General features: G+C 40.2%; 1 protein-coding gene across 4 annotated transcripts in view; it reads right to left on the reverse strand.

Moving 5' to 3' along the window:
• ELF1 (E74 like ETS transcription factor 1) overlaps positions 1 to 21,177 on the reverse strand; it is a 115,169-nt gene that overhangs the window by 23,545 nt on the left and 70,447 nt on the right. For all 4 annotated transcript variants that reach the window (XM_043477352.1, XM_043477350.1, XM_043477353.1 and 1 more), the window contains one exon: positions 4,686 to 4,866. In XM_043477352.1, the coding sequence (XP_043333287.1) occupies positions 4,686 to 4,866 (181 nt within the window). The remainder of the gene's footprint in view (positions 1 to 4,685; positions 4,867 to 21,177) is intronic.

A 21,177-nucleotide genomic window follows, 5' to 3' on the forward strand; every position in this document is an offset into this window, starting at 1 on the left:
TAACCACAAATTTGATCTCATTTTTTCTGTGAGTCTGTTTACTTGTTTTCGGAGTACACCTGACCTACAACACTGTTACTTCCTCAACATAGTGATTGGGTATTTCTATACATTTCAAAATGATCACTACCATGTCCAGTTATGAAATGTTACCATACTAAGACACTACACAGTTATTTACTATACTCCCCACACTGTACAAAGTAATACATATATATATATATACACACACACACATATACACACATAAAGCTATTCATCACTTAAGTTCAAACGCATTTTAACAACTCTGCATTTTAAAAAATTAATTTATTTATTTTAATTGGAGGCTAATTACAATATTGTAGTGGTTTTTGCCATACGTTGACATGAATCAGCAATGGACAACCCTGCATTTTTACTCCCCAACTCCATGTTTACTGTTTTTTGACATCATGCTTTACATATTTTTGTTCTGTGTATCTCAACTACAATTATTGTGGATATAGATGATTTCACTATGCTTGTCTTTTAACCCTTCTACACGGCTAATTTACTCTTTGCCTTCCTTTCATGATTTTCATGTTTCTAGTTGTGGCCTTGTCTTTTTCAGTTAGAAAAGTCCCTGTAACATTTCTTATAAAGTTGGTTTGTGGGTGCAGAACTCTTTTAGCTTTTTTTGCTTGTCTGTAAAACTTGATCTCACCACCAAATGTGAATGAAAGCCTTGCTGGGTAGAGTGTTCTTGGTTGTAGATATTTTTTCCCTTTCACCACGTTAAATATAAGGAACCACTCCCTTCTGTTCTGCAGGGTTTCTGCTGAAAAGTCACCTCGTAGCCTTATTCAGGTCCTCTTGTTTGTAACTTGTTGCTTTGCCTTTGCTGCTTTTTAAATCCTTGCTTTATCTTTAATTTTTGCCACTTTAATTACAGTGTGTCTTGGTGTGGTCCTTCTTGGGTTGATCTTGTTTGGGACTCTCTCTGCTTCCTGGACCTGGATGTCTGTGTTCTTCCCCAGATTAGGAAAGTTTTCAGTTATTACGTCTTCAAATATGTTCTCTGCCCCTTTCTCTCTCTTCTCCTCTGGGACCCATATAATACAAATATTAGTACACATGATGTTGTCTGAGAGGTCTCTTAAACTGTCTTTATTTCTTTTTACCATTTTTCCTTTTTCCATTCAGCTTCAGTGATTTCTAACACTGTTTTCCAGCTTCCTGATCCAGTCCTCTGTATCATTTAATCTACTGTTGATTCCTTCTAGCACATTTTCATTTCAGTTATTTTATTCTTGCTGTTTGGTTGGTCTTTACATTTTCTAACTCTGGTAAAAACCTCTAACTTCTTGCTCTATGCATCCATTCTTCACCAGAGTTCCTTGAACATGTTTACAATCATTACCTTGAGCTCTCTATACGGTAGATCACCAATCTCCACTTGACTTAGTTGTTCTTCTGGGGTTTCATCTTCATTTAGAAGATTATTTCTCTGTCACCTCATTCCGTCTAACTTGCTCTTTTTATTTCTGTGTATCTGGTAAGCTGGTTACATTTCCCGATCTTGGAGGAGTGGTCTTTCATAGGAGACCTCCTGTGCCTCCCAGCAGCGCTCTCCCCTCTGGTCACCAGAGCTATGAGCTCTGGGGCACCCCCAAGTGGACCGTGTGGCTCCTTCTCTTGTGACAGGCTAGCTGTTGCGGGTGAACTGGTAGTTGTGGCTGGTGCAGGGTGGGCTGCCAGGACCAGCCTTGCACAGAAGCGTCCAGAGACCCTAGGTGGTCCCAGGGCTAGTGCTGGCTCACAAATGGGCAGAGTCGGGTTCTAGAGTGGGGAGGTGTGGGGCCTGGGGCCCAGATCTAGTGTTAACCTGCTAGAGGCAGGGCCAGTTCCTGACACAGCTGGTTGTGGGTCCAGGGCTGTGTGTCCCCTAACTGGTGCTGACCCACTGGTGAATGGGGCTGGATCCCAGAGCAGCTGGGCTGATGGGTCTAAAGGGGTCCATCTCCTTTAGTAATTTCACTTTCAGGTCCTCAAGACTGGTAAAGAAGAAATTCCACATAGGAGTTCTTAGTCAAACGCTTTTCAAAAAATTTTAACAACACAACCTTGTTTCAAAGGAAATTTTATATAAAACCCCAACATATAAACATATTAAAGTGGTATTTTAACATTGTACATTTCATAGGTTAAAACAGTGTTTATGAACAGGAAAATTTGAAATCAGGGATTATAGATGACAGTGGCCACCTAAGGTAAGTTTCACATCCATAAAAACAGTTTGATCTTTTTATTATTGAAAATTTCGAACAATCAAAATTATGGGACACAGTAAAATGAATTCTCACATACCCATTCTCAGCATCCATCATTATCAGAACATAGTCAATTGTCTTTCATCTCATGCATCCTCCACTTACTGCCCAAGGACCCCTTCCCCACACACTGTGACCTTCAGGATTTTTCTGAAGGAATCTCTGACAGCATATTTTATCTCTAAGTATTTGAGCATATGTATCTGAAAGATAAAGAGTCCAACACAATGCTATTATCATACCTAAAAATGTTAACAACCTTCTTTATCATCGGAAGTGCTACCTAGGTCTCATAATTACAGCTTATAAACTGCTCTATCCCATCACCACCAGCCCTGCAGCCTCTTTAAAGCATGGTACTCTCCCCTCCCCCACTCTGGACTAGGTGGGGGGCTATAATATCCTTTCATTTCTCATGACCTGACTCAGACAAGTATGGAAGAGTTAAACAGAGGCTTGGGTTGGAAGATAAGAAAGAGAGAAGAAACATGAAAACAGCAAATGTGTCAAAATATGGCTTATTTTCTGGATCTATTCTATTTTCTAAGAAGGAAGGCACTTGTCTGCATCTCATCATCAGCAGTCTTCAAGTCTAAGCCCAAGAGTGAAGCACTGAAAGGAAGAAATGATTCCTTCTCCTAAAGATACAGGATCTGCTTTCCAAGTCTCTATTTCTCCTCTGAGGACCAGTATCTTCCTTGGCCACTAAAACCAAGAATAAACACCGCCTCAGGGAAGACTCTGGTTCCCAACCCACAGAGTGTGTGGCCTCACCCTAATGCATCAAGAAAGTAGATCAGAACACACTGCAAAAACCCCATTAGCTATACAACACATCTATATATGCACAGAGGTGGTCACTCTGTTACACAAAACACAAGGATCACAGTCAGTGATGAGTAGAAACCTCTAATTTAAGTCATCTAATTCCCTTATTGATAAGGGAAAGACAGGTCTAGATTCATTAAAAACTTTCATTGAGCTGCTCTGAACAAAGATATGAATATATGAGAACATGCTTTGCAAAATATAAGAGGACAATACAAAACTTAAGTGCTGCTGGTCAATGTTATCAGTGAGGGCGCAGTCACTTGATGTGTGACATTAGGCAAATCACTGAACTTCTTTAATTTCATTTCTTTTTCTGCTGAAAATTAAGTGAGATAACGTACTTTTACGAAGATCTACTATGTTAATATGATACAACAAGAAGTAGACAACTCCATTTGGGTGGTATTCTTGCCCCAAAATGCATTATCACATTCCATCATGAAAAAACATCACAGAAATAAAACTGAGGGACATTCTACAATGTCTGACCCAGTACTCCTCAAAAGTGTCAAGGTTATGAGAGATAAAGAAAGACAAAGGAACCATCAGAGATTGGAAGTGCCTAGGAAAAAATGACTACCAACTAATTGCAGTGTGAGATTCTAGATAGGCTCCTGGAACAGAAAAAGCGCATTAGTGTGAAATGCGTGGAATACAAATAACGGCCAGGTTTAGTTGATTATACTGTGAAAAATATTCATTTCTGGTTTTTAAATTAATAATAAATATTCAGATAATTTTTACTTCCAAATAATTTATTTTCTCAAACACCTCCAACATCTCTGGCCAACATACAGGAAAGTTTAAGTGTATAAAAATAAAAACGCATGCATCAGTTTCCAAAACTGATGAAAAAAGCACCACCTCAACACTTACGCAGTGAACTCCTTGGTTTGAAATATCCTACTAGTTCTGACTGAAGAAATCTTGCTGAAACTCCAGCCCCTTCTCCTACATTTGGGTCACGGCCTCCTATTCTGCCTGCTGCAGCAGCAGTAACCAAAGAGCATTCCTATCTTTTGCCCTACAGGCCGCCTCTCGTCGTCACCAGGAGTGCGGAGGAGGCACACCGTGCTCAGTGAGGGCCTGGGGAACGGGGCTGGCTGGGCTCCTCTCACACACCTCCTGTTGTGTCGCGCTCATTCCGTCTATTTAGGAGAGAAGGGCAGGTGAGCAGGTGCTATGAACCACAGGCAGACCGGAAGGAACGTGGCACTTCCTTCTCCCTGCAGGGCTCTAGCTTCTGCCACTACTCAGAACCGAGTCGGGAACGTTCTTCCAGCCCCCGAATCACAAAGAAAGAAAGAAAAGAAAGTGAAGTAGCTCAGTCGTGTCCGACTCTTTGCGACCCCATGGACTGTAGCCTACCAGGCTCCTCCATCCATGGGGTTTTCCAGGCAATAGTACTGGAGTGGGTTGCTATTTCCTTCTCCAGGGGATCTTCCCGACCCAGAGATCGAACCCGGGTCTCCCACATTATAGACAGACGCTTTACCGTCTGAGTCACCTGGGAAGAGAGAAGCTGCTTAATGGCTATGATGACGCTGCCGGGGGCGCACAGACCTGTAAGGCTGATGTCGTCCTCATCCTCGTCAATGATCTCCTCCTCGGCGACGTCCAGGGAGTTCTCGGTGATCATGTCGTTGGGTTCCTCCACACAGGCCAGACCTGCGTAGCTGTTGAGAATATCAGCACCAGGAACGTGCTCCACGATGACGGCGGGGAAAATAGCTGGATCACCAAGCTGGGAGGGCAAGGGGAAAAAAAGATGAACAAAGTTCTGCTTTGTTAAATACAACCCAAACTGTTTTATGCTGGACAGCAATTTAGTTTTCACAGCATCAGCTACTTGTATATTGACAATCCTAGGCTACAGAGAATATACATCTACGATGACCAAATAAAACTTTCATTACTCAATTTCAGGTATTTTTTTTTTTTAACGTTTTACTTTGGGTTGGGGTATAGCTAATTAACAATGTTGTGACAGCTTCAGGTGAACAGGAAGGGACTCAGCCATACATACACGTGTATCCGTTCTCCCCCAAAACCCCCGCCCATCCAGGCTGCACATAACACTGAGCAGGTCCCCGTGCTTTGCAGCAGGTCCTTGCTGGCTATCCACTTTAAACACAGCAGAGAACTTCCCCGGTGGCTCCGTTTCGCCCGCCACTGCAGGTCACGTGGGTTTGATCCCTGCTCCAGGCAGAGTCCACATGCTGTGGAGCAACTAAGCCCATGCATCATAACTACAGAGCCCGTGTGATCTCCAGCCTGTGCTCTGCAACAAGAGAAGCCACTGCAGTGAGAAGCCCGGACACTGCACCGGAGAGGAGGCCCCATTTGCCACAACTAGAGAAGTCCCACACGCAGCAACGAAGATGCAGTGCAGCAAAAAAAAATGAAAAAAGAAAGAAAAAGAAAGATCCCATGCGCAGTAACTAGGACTCAGTGCAGTCAAATAAATTTTAAAAATAAATAAATAAATATTGCAAAGTGTACATGTCCATCTCTAACTCCCTAACTATCCAATTTTGGGTCTCAATAGCCAAGTTTTCACAAAGAATTTCTATAAAAGTATGTTTTTAAAGTCAACTAAACTAAAAACAAAAACTAGTATCATGAATAAGAAGTGGCATATGAATAAGCATACAATTAAATAAAACCTCAACCAAGGTTTCTTGGACAGAAAAATATCTGTGAGCTTAGTAAATATTACATCGTCACTTGGCACACAGGCTGTGTTTAACTGCTTTTGATTCAAACAGGAAAATTAACTTTCACTTTCTGTTCAGTCATAAGATCAGGGAATCTGAGAACCGAAAGAGCTCTAGCCCAGCCATCTCCTTTCACAGATGAGGAAACTGACCCAGAGATACTTTTTAATAGCCTACTCAAATATCAGTTAGTCATGAAAAAAACTAACGTTAAAGTGAAAACCAAATAAAAAATGCTTTCTAAGTATTTTGTTGTTGTTAGTCGCTAAGTCGTGCCTGACTCTTGCAACTCTATGGACTATAGCCTGCCAGGCTCCTCTATCCCAGCGATTCCCCAGGCAAGAATACTGGAGTGGGCTGCCATTTCCTTCTCCAGGGGATCTTTCCCACCCAGGGATCAAACCTGTGTCTCCTGCATTGGCTGGTGAATTCTTTACCACTGAGTCATCAGGGAAATCTCATATCTAAGTATACATGAATCATAATACTACATAATAAGAGCTGTCTGTAAAATAATTACTTCTTAAAGAAAAAGGCAGACACTTATTAACTTCTTTCATATTGCTCTCCTTGTCATATGGTGAGAGTACTATTCATTATACTTCACATTAATGTTTCTCTGCAAATCATCCTCTCCTAAGCCACTAATACATATTAAACAGTCTATTGATTTAAAAAAATCAATCAGTGATAGACCTCATTAAGTTTCTACCTCTTTTAAAAAGCTGCAGACTTTAAAAAGTTGTAAAAGTAGCACATTCTCTTACAATCTCTTTAAAAGTAGAATCTCTTACAACCTTCATTCATATTCCTCAAACATTAATACTTCATCACATTTATCATCCTCTTTCTATATTACTCTTTCTATATCTATAGTTTTTGTGATTTATTTGAAAGTGGAAAACATATTGATCCTTTAACCTTAAACACTTAAGCATATATTTTCTAACTATATGACCATTATCTTATATAAAGATAGCACAATTATCAAAATTAGGAAAGTAACCTTGATACAGCACTATTATTTAATCTATAGAATTTACTTAAATTTCTCCAATTGTCTCACTAATGTCTTTTAAAAAAATTTTTTTAATTGAGATCAAGATAGTAACTTTCATTTGGTAAATATCATGTTTCTTCATGACAACGTCTCTAATTTAGAACAACTCCTTTCTTCTCCTTTAACCTGGAGCACTTCTTCAGTTTGCCTTTCATGACCTTGACACTCTGGAAGAATAAAGGCCATTTGTTTCATAAAATGTCTCCCAATTGGGCTTGTGTGTTAGTAACTCAGCAAGAACACCAAAAAAGCAATGCTGTGTCCTTTCAAATACATCTTATCAGGAGGTCCAAAATACCTTTCACTCTCACTATGAGTGATCTTACCTTCGATCATTCATTTAGTTTGGATGCGGTCTACCAGACTTTTCTACCATTACTGTATTTCCTTTTATAATTAGTAAATATCTTATGGGAAGACAGCTCATGTAAATATCCTTTTTCTTAAAATATGTAGGGAGAAAATATTATTTATGACTTCATTATAACTTAAGCATCCTCAATCTTTTAAAATTAATATGTTTGTAGCAGTGCACAGAAGTTAAACACTACTCCGATCGTAAGAATTTAATTACCCAAATTAAATATATGATATCATAGGTACTAAATACCATCCATGCCTTCAAGAATGCTATGTTCTGAAATTTATAAATAATATTAATACTAAAGCATATGTGGATGGTTTTATTTTCAAATGTTTCTTCCTATTTCAAGAGGAAGTTAGTGAGAAGCAACCAGCTGTCCAAATCCTAAGTTTTGAAACAGAGGCTCAAACATTACAAAGAAAAACACACAGAGGGAGGCGCTAGAGGGAGTATCACACAAAGGGGCGACAGTCCAGCCACTGCCTTGCACTTCTCTCTTCTGAGAATGAATTCTTCCACAAGCAACCCAACCCAGCAGGGCATGTGCTTATCACAACACTTCTTTTCTTCTCTCCTAAGAGCTCAAGGTAAGCTCCTCATCTAACAAGGCTAAGCCCAGAGTGAGTTAATTTTCATGAATTCATTTTATGCCACAACAACTCTACACATCACGTAAGGATATGGCTTACTATTTCTATCTATTGGCAAGTGAAGAATTAGACTAAGAAATTTACCCAAGGGGACGTCCCTAGTGGTCCAGCGGTTAAGACTTCAAGCTTTCATGCAGGGGACACAGGTTCAATGCCACATGCCATGCTATGTGGCCAAAAAGTTAAAATATTAAAAAAAAAAAAATTTACCCAAGATTAGCAGTCAGTCAGAGACAGAGGCAGATCAATGCAATTCACAGAAGCAGCCCTCAAATGAAAGCAATGAATTCCTCCCTACCCACATCTATTTGGCTCCTGAAATTTGGGGAGTGAATATTTAGACTGTGGCTATCAAGAGGGATAGCACCAAAATTTTTCTGAATCCGTACAGTTTCTAAGTTTCAAATAACTACAGATGCTTGTTACTACTTTCTACCTCCTCCCAGTCTCTTATCTTGGAAGTGGACTGGAGCTGACGGCTCTGTTCTCCAGATACACAGGTGTTAGGAAACACCCTGTCATGTACTCCTATAACCAACACTGCTTCCCTGGCAGCTCACATAGTGAAGAACCTGCCTGCAAAGCGGGGAGACCTGGGTTCCATCCCTGGGTTGGGAAGACCCCCTGGAGGAGGGCACGGCAACCCACTCCAGTGTTCTTGCCTGGAGAAGCCCATGGACAGAGGAGCCTGGCGGGCTGCCGTCCCTGGGGTCGCAGAGTCGGACTGAATGACTAAGCACAGCACTCAGGGCCCCTCTCCAGAAGCAACCACTGTAGCCAGTACCTCTGCTCCCTAACAGAGGCAGTCTATGCGTGGTCACGTATACTCTAATTTGCTTTGAACAAGCATTTCTAGGGCACTTCCAGGTTTTAAGACGTATTTTAAAGGTACGGACATGAAAACTGCCTGTTTACAACATTACACCAGAAGAGATTACTCATTTTTAATGGGCTAAATGGGGGGGGAGGCAGTCATCTATGCACAGTGGTCACATACCTTCTGGCTTTGCTGCTGCTGTTAGCTAATATTTATTAGCACCAGGCATTTTGCTCATTGCGTCACACGGATTACCACCTGACGTCATCATCACAAAAACCCAATGAGAAAGGCACATCAGATGATTTATCTTATACACAGGAAAATGAAGTCTCAAAGAGAAGGAAAACAGTTTACTGTAAGTGGAAGAATCTTAACCTAAAGTTGACTCCAGAGACCAAGTTCTTTACCTTTTCACTATTATAGCCAGTCTGAAACATGATGCTGTTTTGTTCTGGAACTTTTTTTTTCCTTTTACATATTTACTTAGCTCTGTTTAGAAACACAGAATAGGGGAGGAGCTGTGTTTGGGGCATGACTTTCAATGTTATCTTTTTCAGGACTTCTCCGATCCAAATCTACTATAAACTATCTCGAGGGCACAGCCAGCTCCTCCCACTCCCCAGGGACTTCCCAGGATCACTCCCCATTTGGCCATACTGTCTTCTCCTTTAGATATTGGCTCGTCTCATGAAAAACATCGGCCAATCTTCTCTAGTCCACTGAGATGTATACTCATAGTTGTTCAACTCTTAATTTCTCCAGGGTGCTGTTAATTCATGTACAATAAATAGACCAACTCTGAGTCTTAGGTAACCAGCCTCAATCTATATACACAAAATAGATCCAGGAAACCCTTCTCAGGTGACTGGAAAGACACTCCCCCTCTATAACCGTAAAGAGAAGGAAAATACATACTCCAGAAATGCCCGCTGCTGATCTGGGCTCATGGTAAACTCCTGCCTTATGAACTGATGGACTAAACTCGCTGACTACTAACTGAGTCATTAGGAACTTAAAAGCTTCGTAACCACATGTTCTAAAATTCCTTACAGAGCATCCCTGGTGGCTCAGGGGTACAGAATCTGCCTGCCAATGCAGGAGACACAGGTTCGATCCCTGGTCTGGGAGGATCCCACATGCTGCAGAGCAACTAAGCCCCCCACCACAGCTGCTGCAGCCCAGTGCCCTGGAGCCTGAGCTCCACTGCAAGAGAAGCCTGCACGCTGCACCTGGAGAGCAGGCCCCGCTCGCCGCGACAAGAGAAAAGCCCGAGGAACACTGAGGGCCCAGCACAGCCAAAAATAAATCAAAAACAAAAATTGTTTTAAGTAATAAAATCCCTGATAAAGACACGGACCCTAATCTCTTGAGTGAAAAAAAAAAAAAGATGGTAAAATTTCAAATACTGAATTTTCCTAGATTTAAATTTTTAAAAATAAAATACGGGGACGTGTATTAATTTGCTGTAGCTGCTATAACAAAGGACCGCAGGCTACATGGCTGAAACAGCAGAAATGTACTGTCTCTGAGTTCTAGAGTCTGCATGGCTGATATCACAGTGATGGCAAGGTCAATCCCTGAGGGCTGTGAGGGAAGGGTCCACCCAGGCCTCTCTCTGTGGCTTGTAAATGACCCTCTTCATGTTCACATGGTGCTCTCCCTGTATGTGTCTCTGCCAAGATTTCTCTTCCTATAAAGGCACTCATCATATCAGATCAGGAGTCCACCCTATTCCACTATAACCTCATGTTATATCCACAACAATCCTATTTCCAAGTAAGCTCACATTCAGAGATACTGGGAGTCAGGGCTTAAACATTTGAATTTGAGGAGTGGAGGGCAATTCAGACTATAACAAGACTCAAGTTAATTTAGCTTTAAGTCTCTCATTTGACAACTAAGTCCCTTGACCCTAAACAATCCCGATAAGCTTATGGCAATAAATGCGACTTGCTCAGTCATGTCCATGGGCTGCACCCTGCCAAGCTCTTCTGTCCATGGAATTCTCCAGGCAAGAATACTGGAGTTGGTTGCCATTTCCTTCTCCAGAGGATATTCTCGACCTAGGGATCAAACCCGGGTCTCCTGCATTACAGGTGGATTCTTTACCATCTTTATGGCAAAAATATATAGCTGTGAAATTAAAAGATGCTTGCTCCTTGGAAGAAAAGCTATGACAAACCTAGACAACGTATTAAAAAGTGGAGACATTACTTTGCCAACAAAGGTTCATATAGTCAAACCTATGGTTTTTCCAGTAATCATGTATGAAAATGAGACCTGGACCATAAAGAAGACTGAACGCTGAAGAACTGATGCTTTTGAACTGTGGTGTTGGAGAAGACTCTTGAGAGTCCCTTGAACTGCCAGGAGATCCAACCAGTCCATCCTAAAGGAGATCAGTCCTGGGTGTTCATTAGAGGGACTGATGTTGAAGCTGAAGCTCAAATACTTTGGCCACCTGATACAAAGACCCAACTCTTTAGAAAGACCCTGATGCTGGGAAAGACTGAAGGCAGGAGAAGGGGACGACAGGGGACGAGACAGCTGGATGGCATCACCGACTCAATGGACACAAGTCTGAATGAGCTCCGGGAGATGGTCAAGGACAGGGAAGCCTGGCGTGCTGCCGTCCACGGGGTGGAAAAGAGTCCCACACAACTGCGAGACTGAACAACAAAACAGTAATTCAGGAATAGTAACAGGAATTGTTACAATAGTACCAATAGTAATTTGTTACAATAGTAACAAGTAATTCAGGAATATAACAATAGAAACAATGAATACATTCATATATATTCTACCTATATCATAAAAAGAATATATAAGAATATATATAATATATAGAGAACACATATAATATGTATAAGTATATAATATATACACTATATAAGAATATATTATATAATACATATCATATGAGATATAGAACATATTCTTATATATATAAGAATGCATTCTTATATAAGAATATATTCATATATATACACACACTTGTTACTATTCCTAAATTAAGATTAGATAGTATCCTTCAAGTTTCTTTGCTAGAGACCATCAACGTTTATCTACCTAGTTTTGCCATATCATTTCAACCAGACTCCTTCCTAAGATTTATTTAAAACAAGAATTTCAGGAAGGTCAGAGCTAGTCATAAAATGGCCACATTTCTAATAGTTAGCAATAAGATGCAAACTTCCTTTAAGAAATAAGGGAGTCAACACTTCACTGATGATCAAACAAAAATACTACATTTCATTTGGCTGGCTACTTAAAAAATCTTTTTCTCCAAATCCTCTAAATCAATTCTAAAACCTCTCCTCTTTTAAATAATTATGTTTAAATAAGCATCTCCTCTTTGGTACCTTTCACTTGAATCAGGGAATCTCAGTAAACTCTATCTGTAGTTATCAACCCTGACTATACACTAAGAAACATCTAAAAATATCAGTTCAGTTCAGTTCAGTCCAGTCACTTAGTCGTGTCTGACTCTTTGAGATCCCATGAACCGCAGCACGCCAGGCCTCCCTGTCCATCACCAACTCCCGGAGTTTACTCAAACTCATGTCCATCGAGTCGGTGATGCCATCCAACCATCTCATCCTCTGTCATCCCTTTCTCCTCCTGCCTTCAATCTTTACCAGCATCAGGGTCTTTACCAATGAGTCAGCTCTTCGCATCAGGTGGCCAAAGTATTGGAATTTCAGCTTCAGCATCAGTCCTTCCAGTGAACACCCAGGACTGATCTCCTTTAGGATGGACTGGTTGGATCTCCTTGCAGTCCAAGGGACTCTCAAGAGTCTTCTCCAAAACCACAGTTCAAAAGCATCAATTCTTCAGCACTCAGCTTTCTTCACAGTCCAACTCTCACATCCATACATGACCACTGGAAAAACCATAGCCTTGCCCTATATGGGAACAAATAAATCAGAATATCTAAGCATATGACCAGCGCATGTTATCAAAGCTTCTCAAATGATTCCAGTGAGAATGCAGAGGTCAGAACCACTGCTCCAGAGAATTAAAAGATTCTAAACTGCATTCCTGGGACTTCCTCTGGTGGTTAAGACGGCCTTGCAATGCAATAGACAGGGGTTCGATCCCTGGTCGGGCAACTAGGATTCCACGTGCCACAGGGCAACTGGGCCCAAGCTCAAGAGCAACAACTGAAGGGTCCACGTGCAGCAACTAAGACCCAATGCAGTCAGATAAATTGTTCAAAAGTTTAAAAATAAAATGGACTCCCTAAATTGAGTCAACTCGTTATTTATGCCAATGCCTGAGATCCTAGTAGTCCAAAGAGACAAACAGTTATACTATTATGTTATGAGATCTTTTGCTATTTGGCACTTGCAGGTTACTTTCCCATTTGGTTTTGAAAGAGAATCAAAATAAATCACAAATGATGGGTGGGAAGAGAGAGAGAAGGCTTCTTAGAGTTGGTAAAGAATGTGCCTGTAATGTGGGAGACCGGGGTTCAATCCTTGGGTTGGGAAGATCCCTTGGAGAAGGGAAAGGTTACCCACTCCAGTATTCTGGCCTGGAGAATTCCATGGACTGTATAATCCATGGGGTCGCAAACAGTTGGACATGACTGAGCGACTTCAACTACTTCCATGAACAAATTAAACTACAGTAATAAACTGTGGTAGAAATAAAATGACTAATACAACAACAATAGCCTAACTTTCGACTGTTTTGCAACTTTAGAGAAAGTGTTAACAGCTCCAGACAGAAAAATACAAATACCAGTTTCCCTTTCTATTAATTTCAGGTAAATTTATGACATGTGATGAAAGCAAAATAATTTTTTAGCAGCAATAATAAAAATCAAACCAAGTGTTAGCAGAGAGACAATTCCCCAAATTTCAACAGTGTCCACTATACAGTGACTATTTGCTGTGGGTGATGATATATGTGGCAATACCATCAAGTTAAAAAAGAGAAGACACCCATCTCTAAGCAGTATGATCCTACTCTGAGAGAGCTTGCTTGTTTTCTCAGTATACCACAATCCAAGCCCTAGGCGGACATTTAAATAACTATGGATCACTATTCCAACTCAATTTTTAAGTTTATTCAACAAATTTTTGAATATAAAAAAGGAAAAGAATTTTCAAAGAACTTGTTTGCCAAGCTTCTCCAACAGCAGAGCTCAATCTTGTCAGAGGCTGTTGTGAAACACCCTGCCAAGATCCCTTATGAAACGGCTTGAAATGAAGTATCCATCAAATGCTTTCCTAAATGAAAAGCTGATTAAAAACAGTCTTTAAAAAATCTCCCCAATGCAGGGACTTCCCTGGCAGTCCAGAGGTTTAGACGCTGCACTTCCATGGCAAGGGCCACAGGCTCCATCCTGTGTGCTGTGCAGAGGCAAAAGAAAGAAGAAACTCCCCCATGAAGACAATCCTTCTCAAAGGTAAGATGCGAAACGAGCACACTTCCAAGTTGCTTATACCATTTCTTGGGCCCCCAGGTGAGGCAATACCGGGAATAGGGGGGGGCCCACTAGTTCCACAACCTTCAGTGTCCCCCTGCACTCCGAGGCCACTTCAAAGAACACACAAACTAAGGACAGTGCACTTGCTCCAGAAACCTCTCTTTAAGAGAGATTCCTGCATCCTCTTTTCCAAACAGAATGCTGTCGAAGCCTCATCCTATGAAGACACCGCTTTGAAATGACTTCCTTCACCTATGATTTAAAAAACAACCTAGATGCCTATCAGCAGACGAATGGATAAGAAAGCTGTGGTACATATACACCATGGAATATTATTCAGCCATTAAAAAGAATACATTTGAATCAGTTCTAATGAGATGGATGAAACTGGAGCCCATTATACAGAGTGAAGTAAGCCAGAAAGATAAACACCAATACAGTATACTAACGCATATATATGGAATTTAAAAAGATGGTAACGATGACCCTATGTGCAGGACAGAAAAAGAGACACAGATGTATAGAACAGACTTTTGGACTCTGTGGGAAAAGGCGAGGGTGGGATGAGCTGAGAGAATAGCATTGAAACATGTATATTATCAAGTGCGAAATCAGGATGGGGAGCACATGTAAATCCATGGCTGATTCATGTCAATGTATGGCAAAAACCACTACAATATTGTAAAGTAATTAGCCTCCAACTAATAAAAATAAATGAAAAAATAAAAAAATTAATTAAAAAAATAAAAATAAACAAAAAAAAACCCCGAGCCCTTACTCTATCAGAACAGGATTTGACAATATTTACCATGCAGCAAACGCACCAGAAATACAGACGGTGAAAACAGGATGTAACTTTAAGTGCTCAGGCTCTAGAGTCAGAACGACCCTATTTAAGGCCAGACTGCACAGCATGGCCTGGGTGCTTGAACTCAGGCAAATAATTCAGTCTCTCTAGGGTTTAGTTTTTGTGTCCCACTAAAATAAGAATAAGAATATCTTCAAGCTGTAAAAATTCAATAACATGTAAATATATCACCTATACTGCATGGAATATATTAAGCATTCAATGTATCTTTCTGATGATAAAAATCCTTCAATATTTGATTTAAATAAAAACAAGCACTCTTAAAACTTGACTTACTACACACATATATATGCACACACAAATAAATATATATACACATATACAAATCAAATCACACTGTACACACTTTAACACTGTTATACGTAAATTACATCTCAATATAGCTGCGTTTTGGCGGGGGGGGGGGTGGTGGTTGTGGAGCTTGACTTGCTGAAATCTTACACTGACAGGCATGGTTTTGGTTTGGTTTTGTTTTTTAATGTGGCCATGCCACTCTACATGTGGGATCTTATTTCCTGACCAGGGATCAAACCCAAGCCCTCTGCATTGGAAGTGTGGAATCTTAACCACTGGATAGCCAGGGCAGTCCTTTTTGTTTTGCTTGTAGTAAGAATAAGTCCTCTCAGAAAACTAGTGCATGAAATACTATCATCTAATGTGGCTATCATTACCAGCAGACAACATTTAGCTTCAACCGAAAGCAAAAGCTGGATACATATGTGTTAGTGTTATGAAAATTTATCAAACTGTACACTTATGGTCTGTGTATCCTTGTGTTTATGCTATACTCCAATAAAAAGTTTAAAAAAAGCAGAGGTTCATATGATAGGAGAAACAAAACTTGACAATGTCTTCAACTCAGTACTCTCTAGTTCCCTCAGCTCTGAGCACTGTTCACCAGAGAGGTGAAAGGAGTACAGCTAGGGGGAGGAGACTGAGGCCAGACCAAACACCAGAATAACCTTCCTTCATCCCCTCCTACGAAACGCAACAAAATCACAGACAATCTTTAGCCACAGCACATCTTGGTGAATACACATGCACAAAATTAGGGTGACTGGGGAACAAAGTGAGTCAAAACCATAATCCTTTATACAAGCTCCCATGGTATATTTTTTACATTATTCTGGAGGACTTCCCTGGTGACCCAGTGGATAAGAATTATCCTGCCAATACAGGGGACATGGGTTTGATCCCTGGCCCGGGAAGATCCCACGTGCCATAGAGCAACCGAGCCCATGCGCCAAAACTAGTGAGCCTGTGCTCTGGAGCCCATGAAAGCAACTACGCCAGCCCGCGTGCCTTAGAGTCCGTGCTCGGTAACAAGAGAAGCCGCTGCAATGAGAAGCCCTCGCACTGCAACTAGAGAAAGCCTGCATGCAGCCCAGCACAGCCAAAAATAAAATAAAAATTACTATTTTTAGGGGATAGATTAATATATGAACATATCTGTATTCCAAGAGTATAAAACATCACCATCCCCCTTTCTATATAGTTCCCCATCCCCAATAACTCCCATTGTTACCAATTTCCAAAGTGCATTTTAAATGTTTTCAGGAACTGATGAACATAAAACAAGCCAGGATTGTGCAACTGGTCTCTGGGACTCAACAGTAAGTCCTTGGAAAGGATTCTTCACAGTCAGATCTCAGCATACTTTCAAAATCTGTCATTAAAACAGCTTCATTATCTGCAAATGAAACACTTCTGTTGACTGACTCAAGAGTTCTATAGGAACTTAACCCCTCTAGTCTTATTTTAAAAGAAAATGAACAGCTGTTTTAGCAACCAGGCAGCAGGGAGTTGCAGTGCACCACACACTGGTCTAATTTATCAAGTTTTCCTGACTGAAAGTGTAGTGCATAAATCTAGTTTTTAAATTTTTTAATACTTAAATGTACTGGGGGAAAAGCAAAAATCCTACTTATCACAACTGTAATCCTATAAAAGGCTATCTACTTAATATTCTTCCAGATTCCTTTTTCCCTTCAAGGTTCCTTTTTATCTCTTATATAGGTTAAGACTCTGGACTTTCTCGAGTCAAAGACTCAACTCCAGTGCAGGTGCTGTCACTTCACAGCTGTGTTTCTGGGCAAATATGGCCCTTCATTCCTCCAGAGATTCCTCTCTACAAAGACACTCTTTAGTCACAATGGGAAAAAATCAGTTGCCATACTGTACACGGTGTGTTGTGAGGATCAAAAGAGAAAATGCACACTGCCTACAGGACCTGGTAAAGCTAAGAGACAATAAGCAGTACTTTATATAGTTAGACGGGCTTCCCCAGTGGCTCAGACAGTGCAGAACCTGCCTGCAATGTGGGAGACCCGGGTTCGATCCCTGAGTCGGGAAGATCCCCTGGAGGAGGAGATGGCTTACCACTTCAGTATTCTTGCCTGGAGAATCCCATGGGCAGAGGAGCCTGGCGGGCTACAGTCCATGGGGTTGCAAAGAGTCGGACATAACTGAGCGACTAACACTTATCCATCTTGAAATTAGCCTGCTGGTCATGTGTGTATGCATGTATTTTGCCAGGTTTTGGCATACTGTGTTATACTGGCTCTGTAAAAATGAATTAGGGAACTTCCCTCTCTAACTTCAAACCATTTAAATGATTCACTAAAGTTTAAGACAACTCACCCACCAAAAACTCTTTGGGGCTACCAGTTTACGCATATGGAGATTGTTCCCTGGCGATTTCCTCAGGTTGTTGTTGTTACTAGTACATTTTCATTTTAAACAAATTACCAAATATTGATTACTACTGCACATTGTAAACAGTTAAAAATATTTCAGAGCACTAGCTCAAGCTGTGTATAAAATTCCTACACAGTTCTGTATCATCTCTTAATAGAAATATAAACAAACAAATCAAGTTCTGTCAAAAAATTAATAAGGAAATAAATAAGTGGATAATAAGGCAAACTATCCACATTCTAAAAGAATGCTATTAAATCAGAATAGGAATCCAGATAACCTTAGTAAATAAGCCAGGTTATTTTGAACACAACCCTGGGTACCTCTGTAACCCTGCCCTAGGAATTTATTACAGGATTCTAATATAGTTCTTCTGGTTATCCAACAATAAATTCAAGATGATAGTCTACTACAGAAAATGCAAAAAGCAGTGTATCACAGGGTGATTTGTGACAATCGGAGTGTATGTGGAGAACACTTTGTAAGCTATATAGACCCCTACCAAAAGTGAGGCAGTGGTATTTCTACACTTTCCAGTACGGCAGGTAATGTTTTCCTGGCACAGAGATTAATGTACAAAGCAACATCAGGGCCCAAATTTTAATACATGCTTCTTTTTAAGATTTTTTTTTATGTGGGCCATTTTTAAAGTCTTTTATTGAACCCGTTATAATATTGCTTCTGTTTTATGTTTTGGTGTTTTGGCCACAAGGTATGTGGATCTAATGCTTCCCAGGTGGCACTAGTGGTAAGGAACCCACCTGCCAATGCAGGAGATGCAAGAGACATGGGTGCGATTCCAGGGTTGGCAAGATCCTCTGGGGGAGGGCAGGGCAATCCACTCCAGTATTCTTGCCTGGAGAATCCCATGGACAGAGGAGCCTGGCAGGCTACAGTCCCTAGAGTGAGACCCACTGAAGCAACTTAGCACGCACACAACTCCCCAACCAGGGATCGAACCTGTACCCCCTGCATTGGAAGGTCAAGTCTGAACTGCTAGACTACCAGGGAAGTCCCAATACACACTGCAATCAGTCCCCTCACTTCTCCAATATCCTGTTTTTTTTTAATAATTATGTACCTTCTATATCATGATGTAGATAAATATTACATTATAGCCAGTGGCTCTGTATAAGGGAAAAATGATTCAGATTCTTGGCAATAATTACCATCGTCAAAGTCCTTCCTTAATCTGATTAAAAAGAAACTCATTACAAGGCTGTGTAAAAAGTATCCTCCAGTTTCTATCTTTGAGAGCTCGTCACTAAACAATAAACTAGAATAAAATAAAACTAAAATGATGTTCTTAATACGGAGCGGGTAAGGGTGGTGATGATGATGATGAAAACAGTTCCTCTGTCAAGGACTTCACGTGGCTCCTGCCAGTTACCCCCACAACACTGTACCGCTGCTTTGCTGACACTTGTCAGCCAGAGGCAGAGCTGAAACCTGGACCCAGGCAATCTGACTCCAGAGTCCACAAGCTTAATCACTGATAGACTGCAAGCACTGGATCTTACAGATAAACTACAGTCATAATGAAAGTTTCATCACAGCTAAAGTATGGGTTTTAAATACACACACACACATTTCCTAACGTGCACTGCGTTAGAGCTACAGCTGAAAAAATTAGTTATTTCTGTTGGCTTCAGTAGAGATGAGTGTTTCTAAAGAAGCCTTTTCTCTTGTACAGCACCATGAAAAATAGAAAGGTCTAAGTAAAATGTTTTTTTCTCCAGACTTCCCCAAGATAATGTTTGAAATTCCACTGTAAACCCCTGTGAAGTTGACTTAGCTAAGTCTAATCTCATTTTTTAGGTCTTTCATGACAATTGGCCTTATTTAGTCTTTGCCCAGAGTTTTCCCTTTTCAGCCAAGATAAATTACAACTTGGCCACACATCTTGAAGAAAGTAAAATAATTATTGAAAACAACCTGAGGGTTTTGTTTTGCTTTTTTAACTAGAGTACCCTCTTAAAAAGTTTAAAAGTGCCCTCTTAAAAGTACTGGTGGCGGGTATGTATATGTGTATGTGTGTGTATCTGTGTGTGTGTGTAGCTAGCTGAGTATGAACAGAGTCAATTATGGGGTAAAAAAAAAAAGGTAAATTTTGGGAGGTGTAGTAAGTTTTAACCAGGTTTAAATATTTACTTGCAAACTAACTAGGCAACATCATAACAGTCACTACTGGACTGATAAATGTTCTAAATACACAGATTCTATAGAACTCAAAGAATTTAAATATAATCATATTTAAAGAGGTTAATTCCTACTTCTAAAAGATGAAGTTTGACAAGACACTTACATATGCATAATTCACAAAATAAAATGAAGCACAATATTTGTGACTATAGTAGTTTGGCTACAACGAAACTAAGAATGAAATATCACACTAGCTGATCACAGACAATGACAGAAATCAGTCACTCTGAACAATTCCAGATCAAACTATGTCAAAAGAAACTTAACACGTTACAATGTCAATGGAGAGTGCGCCCCTACAGAATCAATCTCCCAGATTTTTAAAATCCTGAATAACAAATTTATTGGCTTATCCTAGAAACATGTCAGTAATATTCAAGTATCAAAGAAAAAATAAGAAAACATTTTTGCTAAAAAGAGGGTGAATGAATTTGTCTGGTATCCAAGTCATAAAAACTGCCTTCGTTTCCTCCCTTATCCAAGACAACTGAGTGGTAGAGAGTTCAGAGGGCAACATGACAAACTTTAATGCGTTTTTGTTATTTACCTCAGGTCATTAATACAGCAACTACCACATTTATTGACTGCTTCCTTTGTGCCAGGCTCTTACTAAATGCTTTACGTAAACATTTAAAGCTCATAACCTTGGGACACAGCTTTCACTTTTGGTAGAGGAAATCAGAGTTCAGTGCAATTTAAAATCTTGTCTCAAGTCACATAGCTAGTAAGTGGCAGAGCCCCGTTTCCAAGTTGATACTTTTGATGTATCACATCACAAAGACTCTTCATTGACAAGAGGTGGGAGCAGATTAAACAGATAAGCTCACAGATAGATCTCTGGTCATTAAAATTCTTCTTTCCAAGAAAATAATTGCATAATATTCGGAATTCTGGTTACTGTGTTAAAAAAATTCTGCCTGTATTCTACTTATTTAATCAGGCATATTAGATTTATGAACGTTATTAGGGGCATCGCTTTTTTAAATTCACATTTTAACAAACGTTTAACAATCAGTTTTCTTTTTACTTCACTAACTCAAGGACATTATCTTCATCAATAATCTCCAAATAGTATTGAAGATGACAATGGCTTTAAAAAAGGGAAAGGCAAGTAACACCGTAATACCATCTGCTTATATAATGTCTTATTCTATATGTGTTATGTGTTAAGTGAAATAGAAAGGGGGCAAAACATTTCAAGATTATATAGCTAAACTGAGTTACATCAAAGAGGTACTAT

This window comes from Cervus canadensis, chromosome 9 (genome assembly GCF_019320065.1).
Source record: "Cervus canadensis isolate Bull #8, Minnesota chromosome 9, ASM1932006v1, whole genome shotgun sequence".
Taxonomy (NCBI): Eukaryota; Metazoa; Chordata; class Mammalia; order Artiodactyla; family Cervidae; genus Cervus; species Cervus canadensis.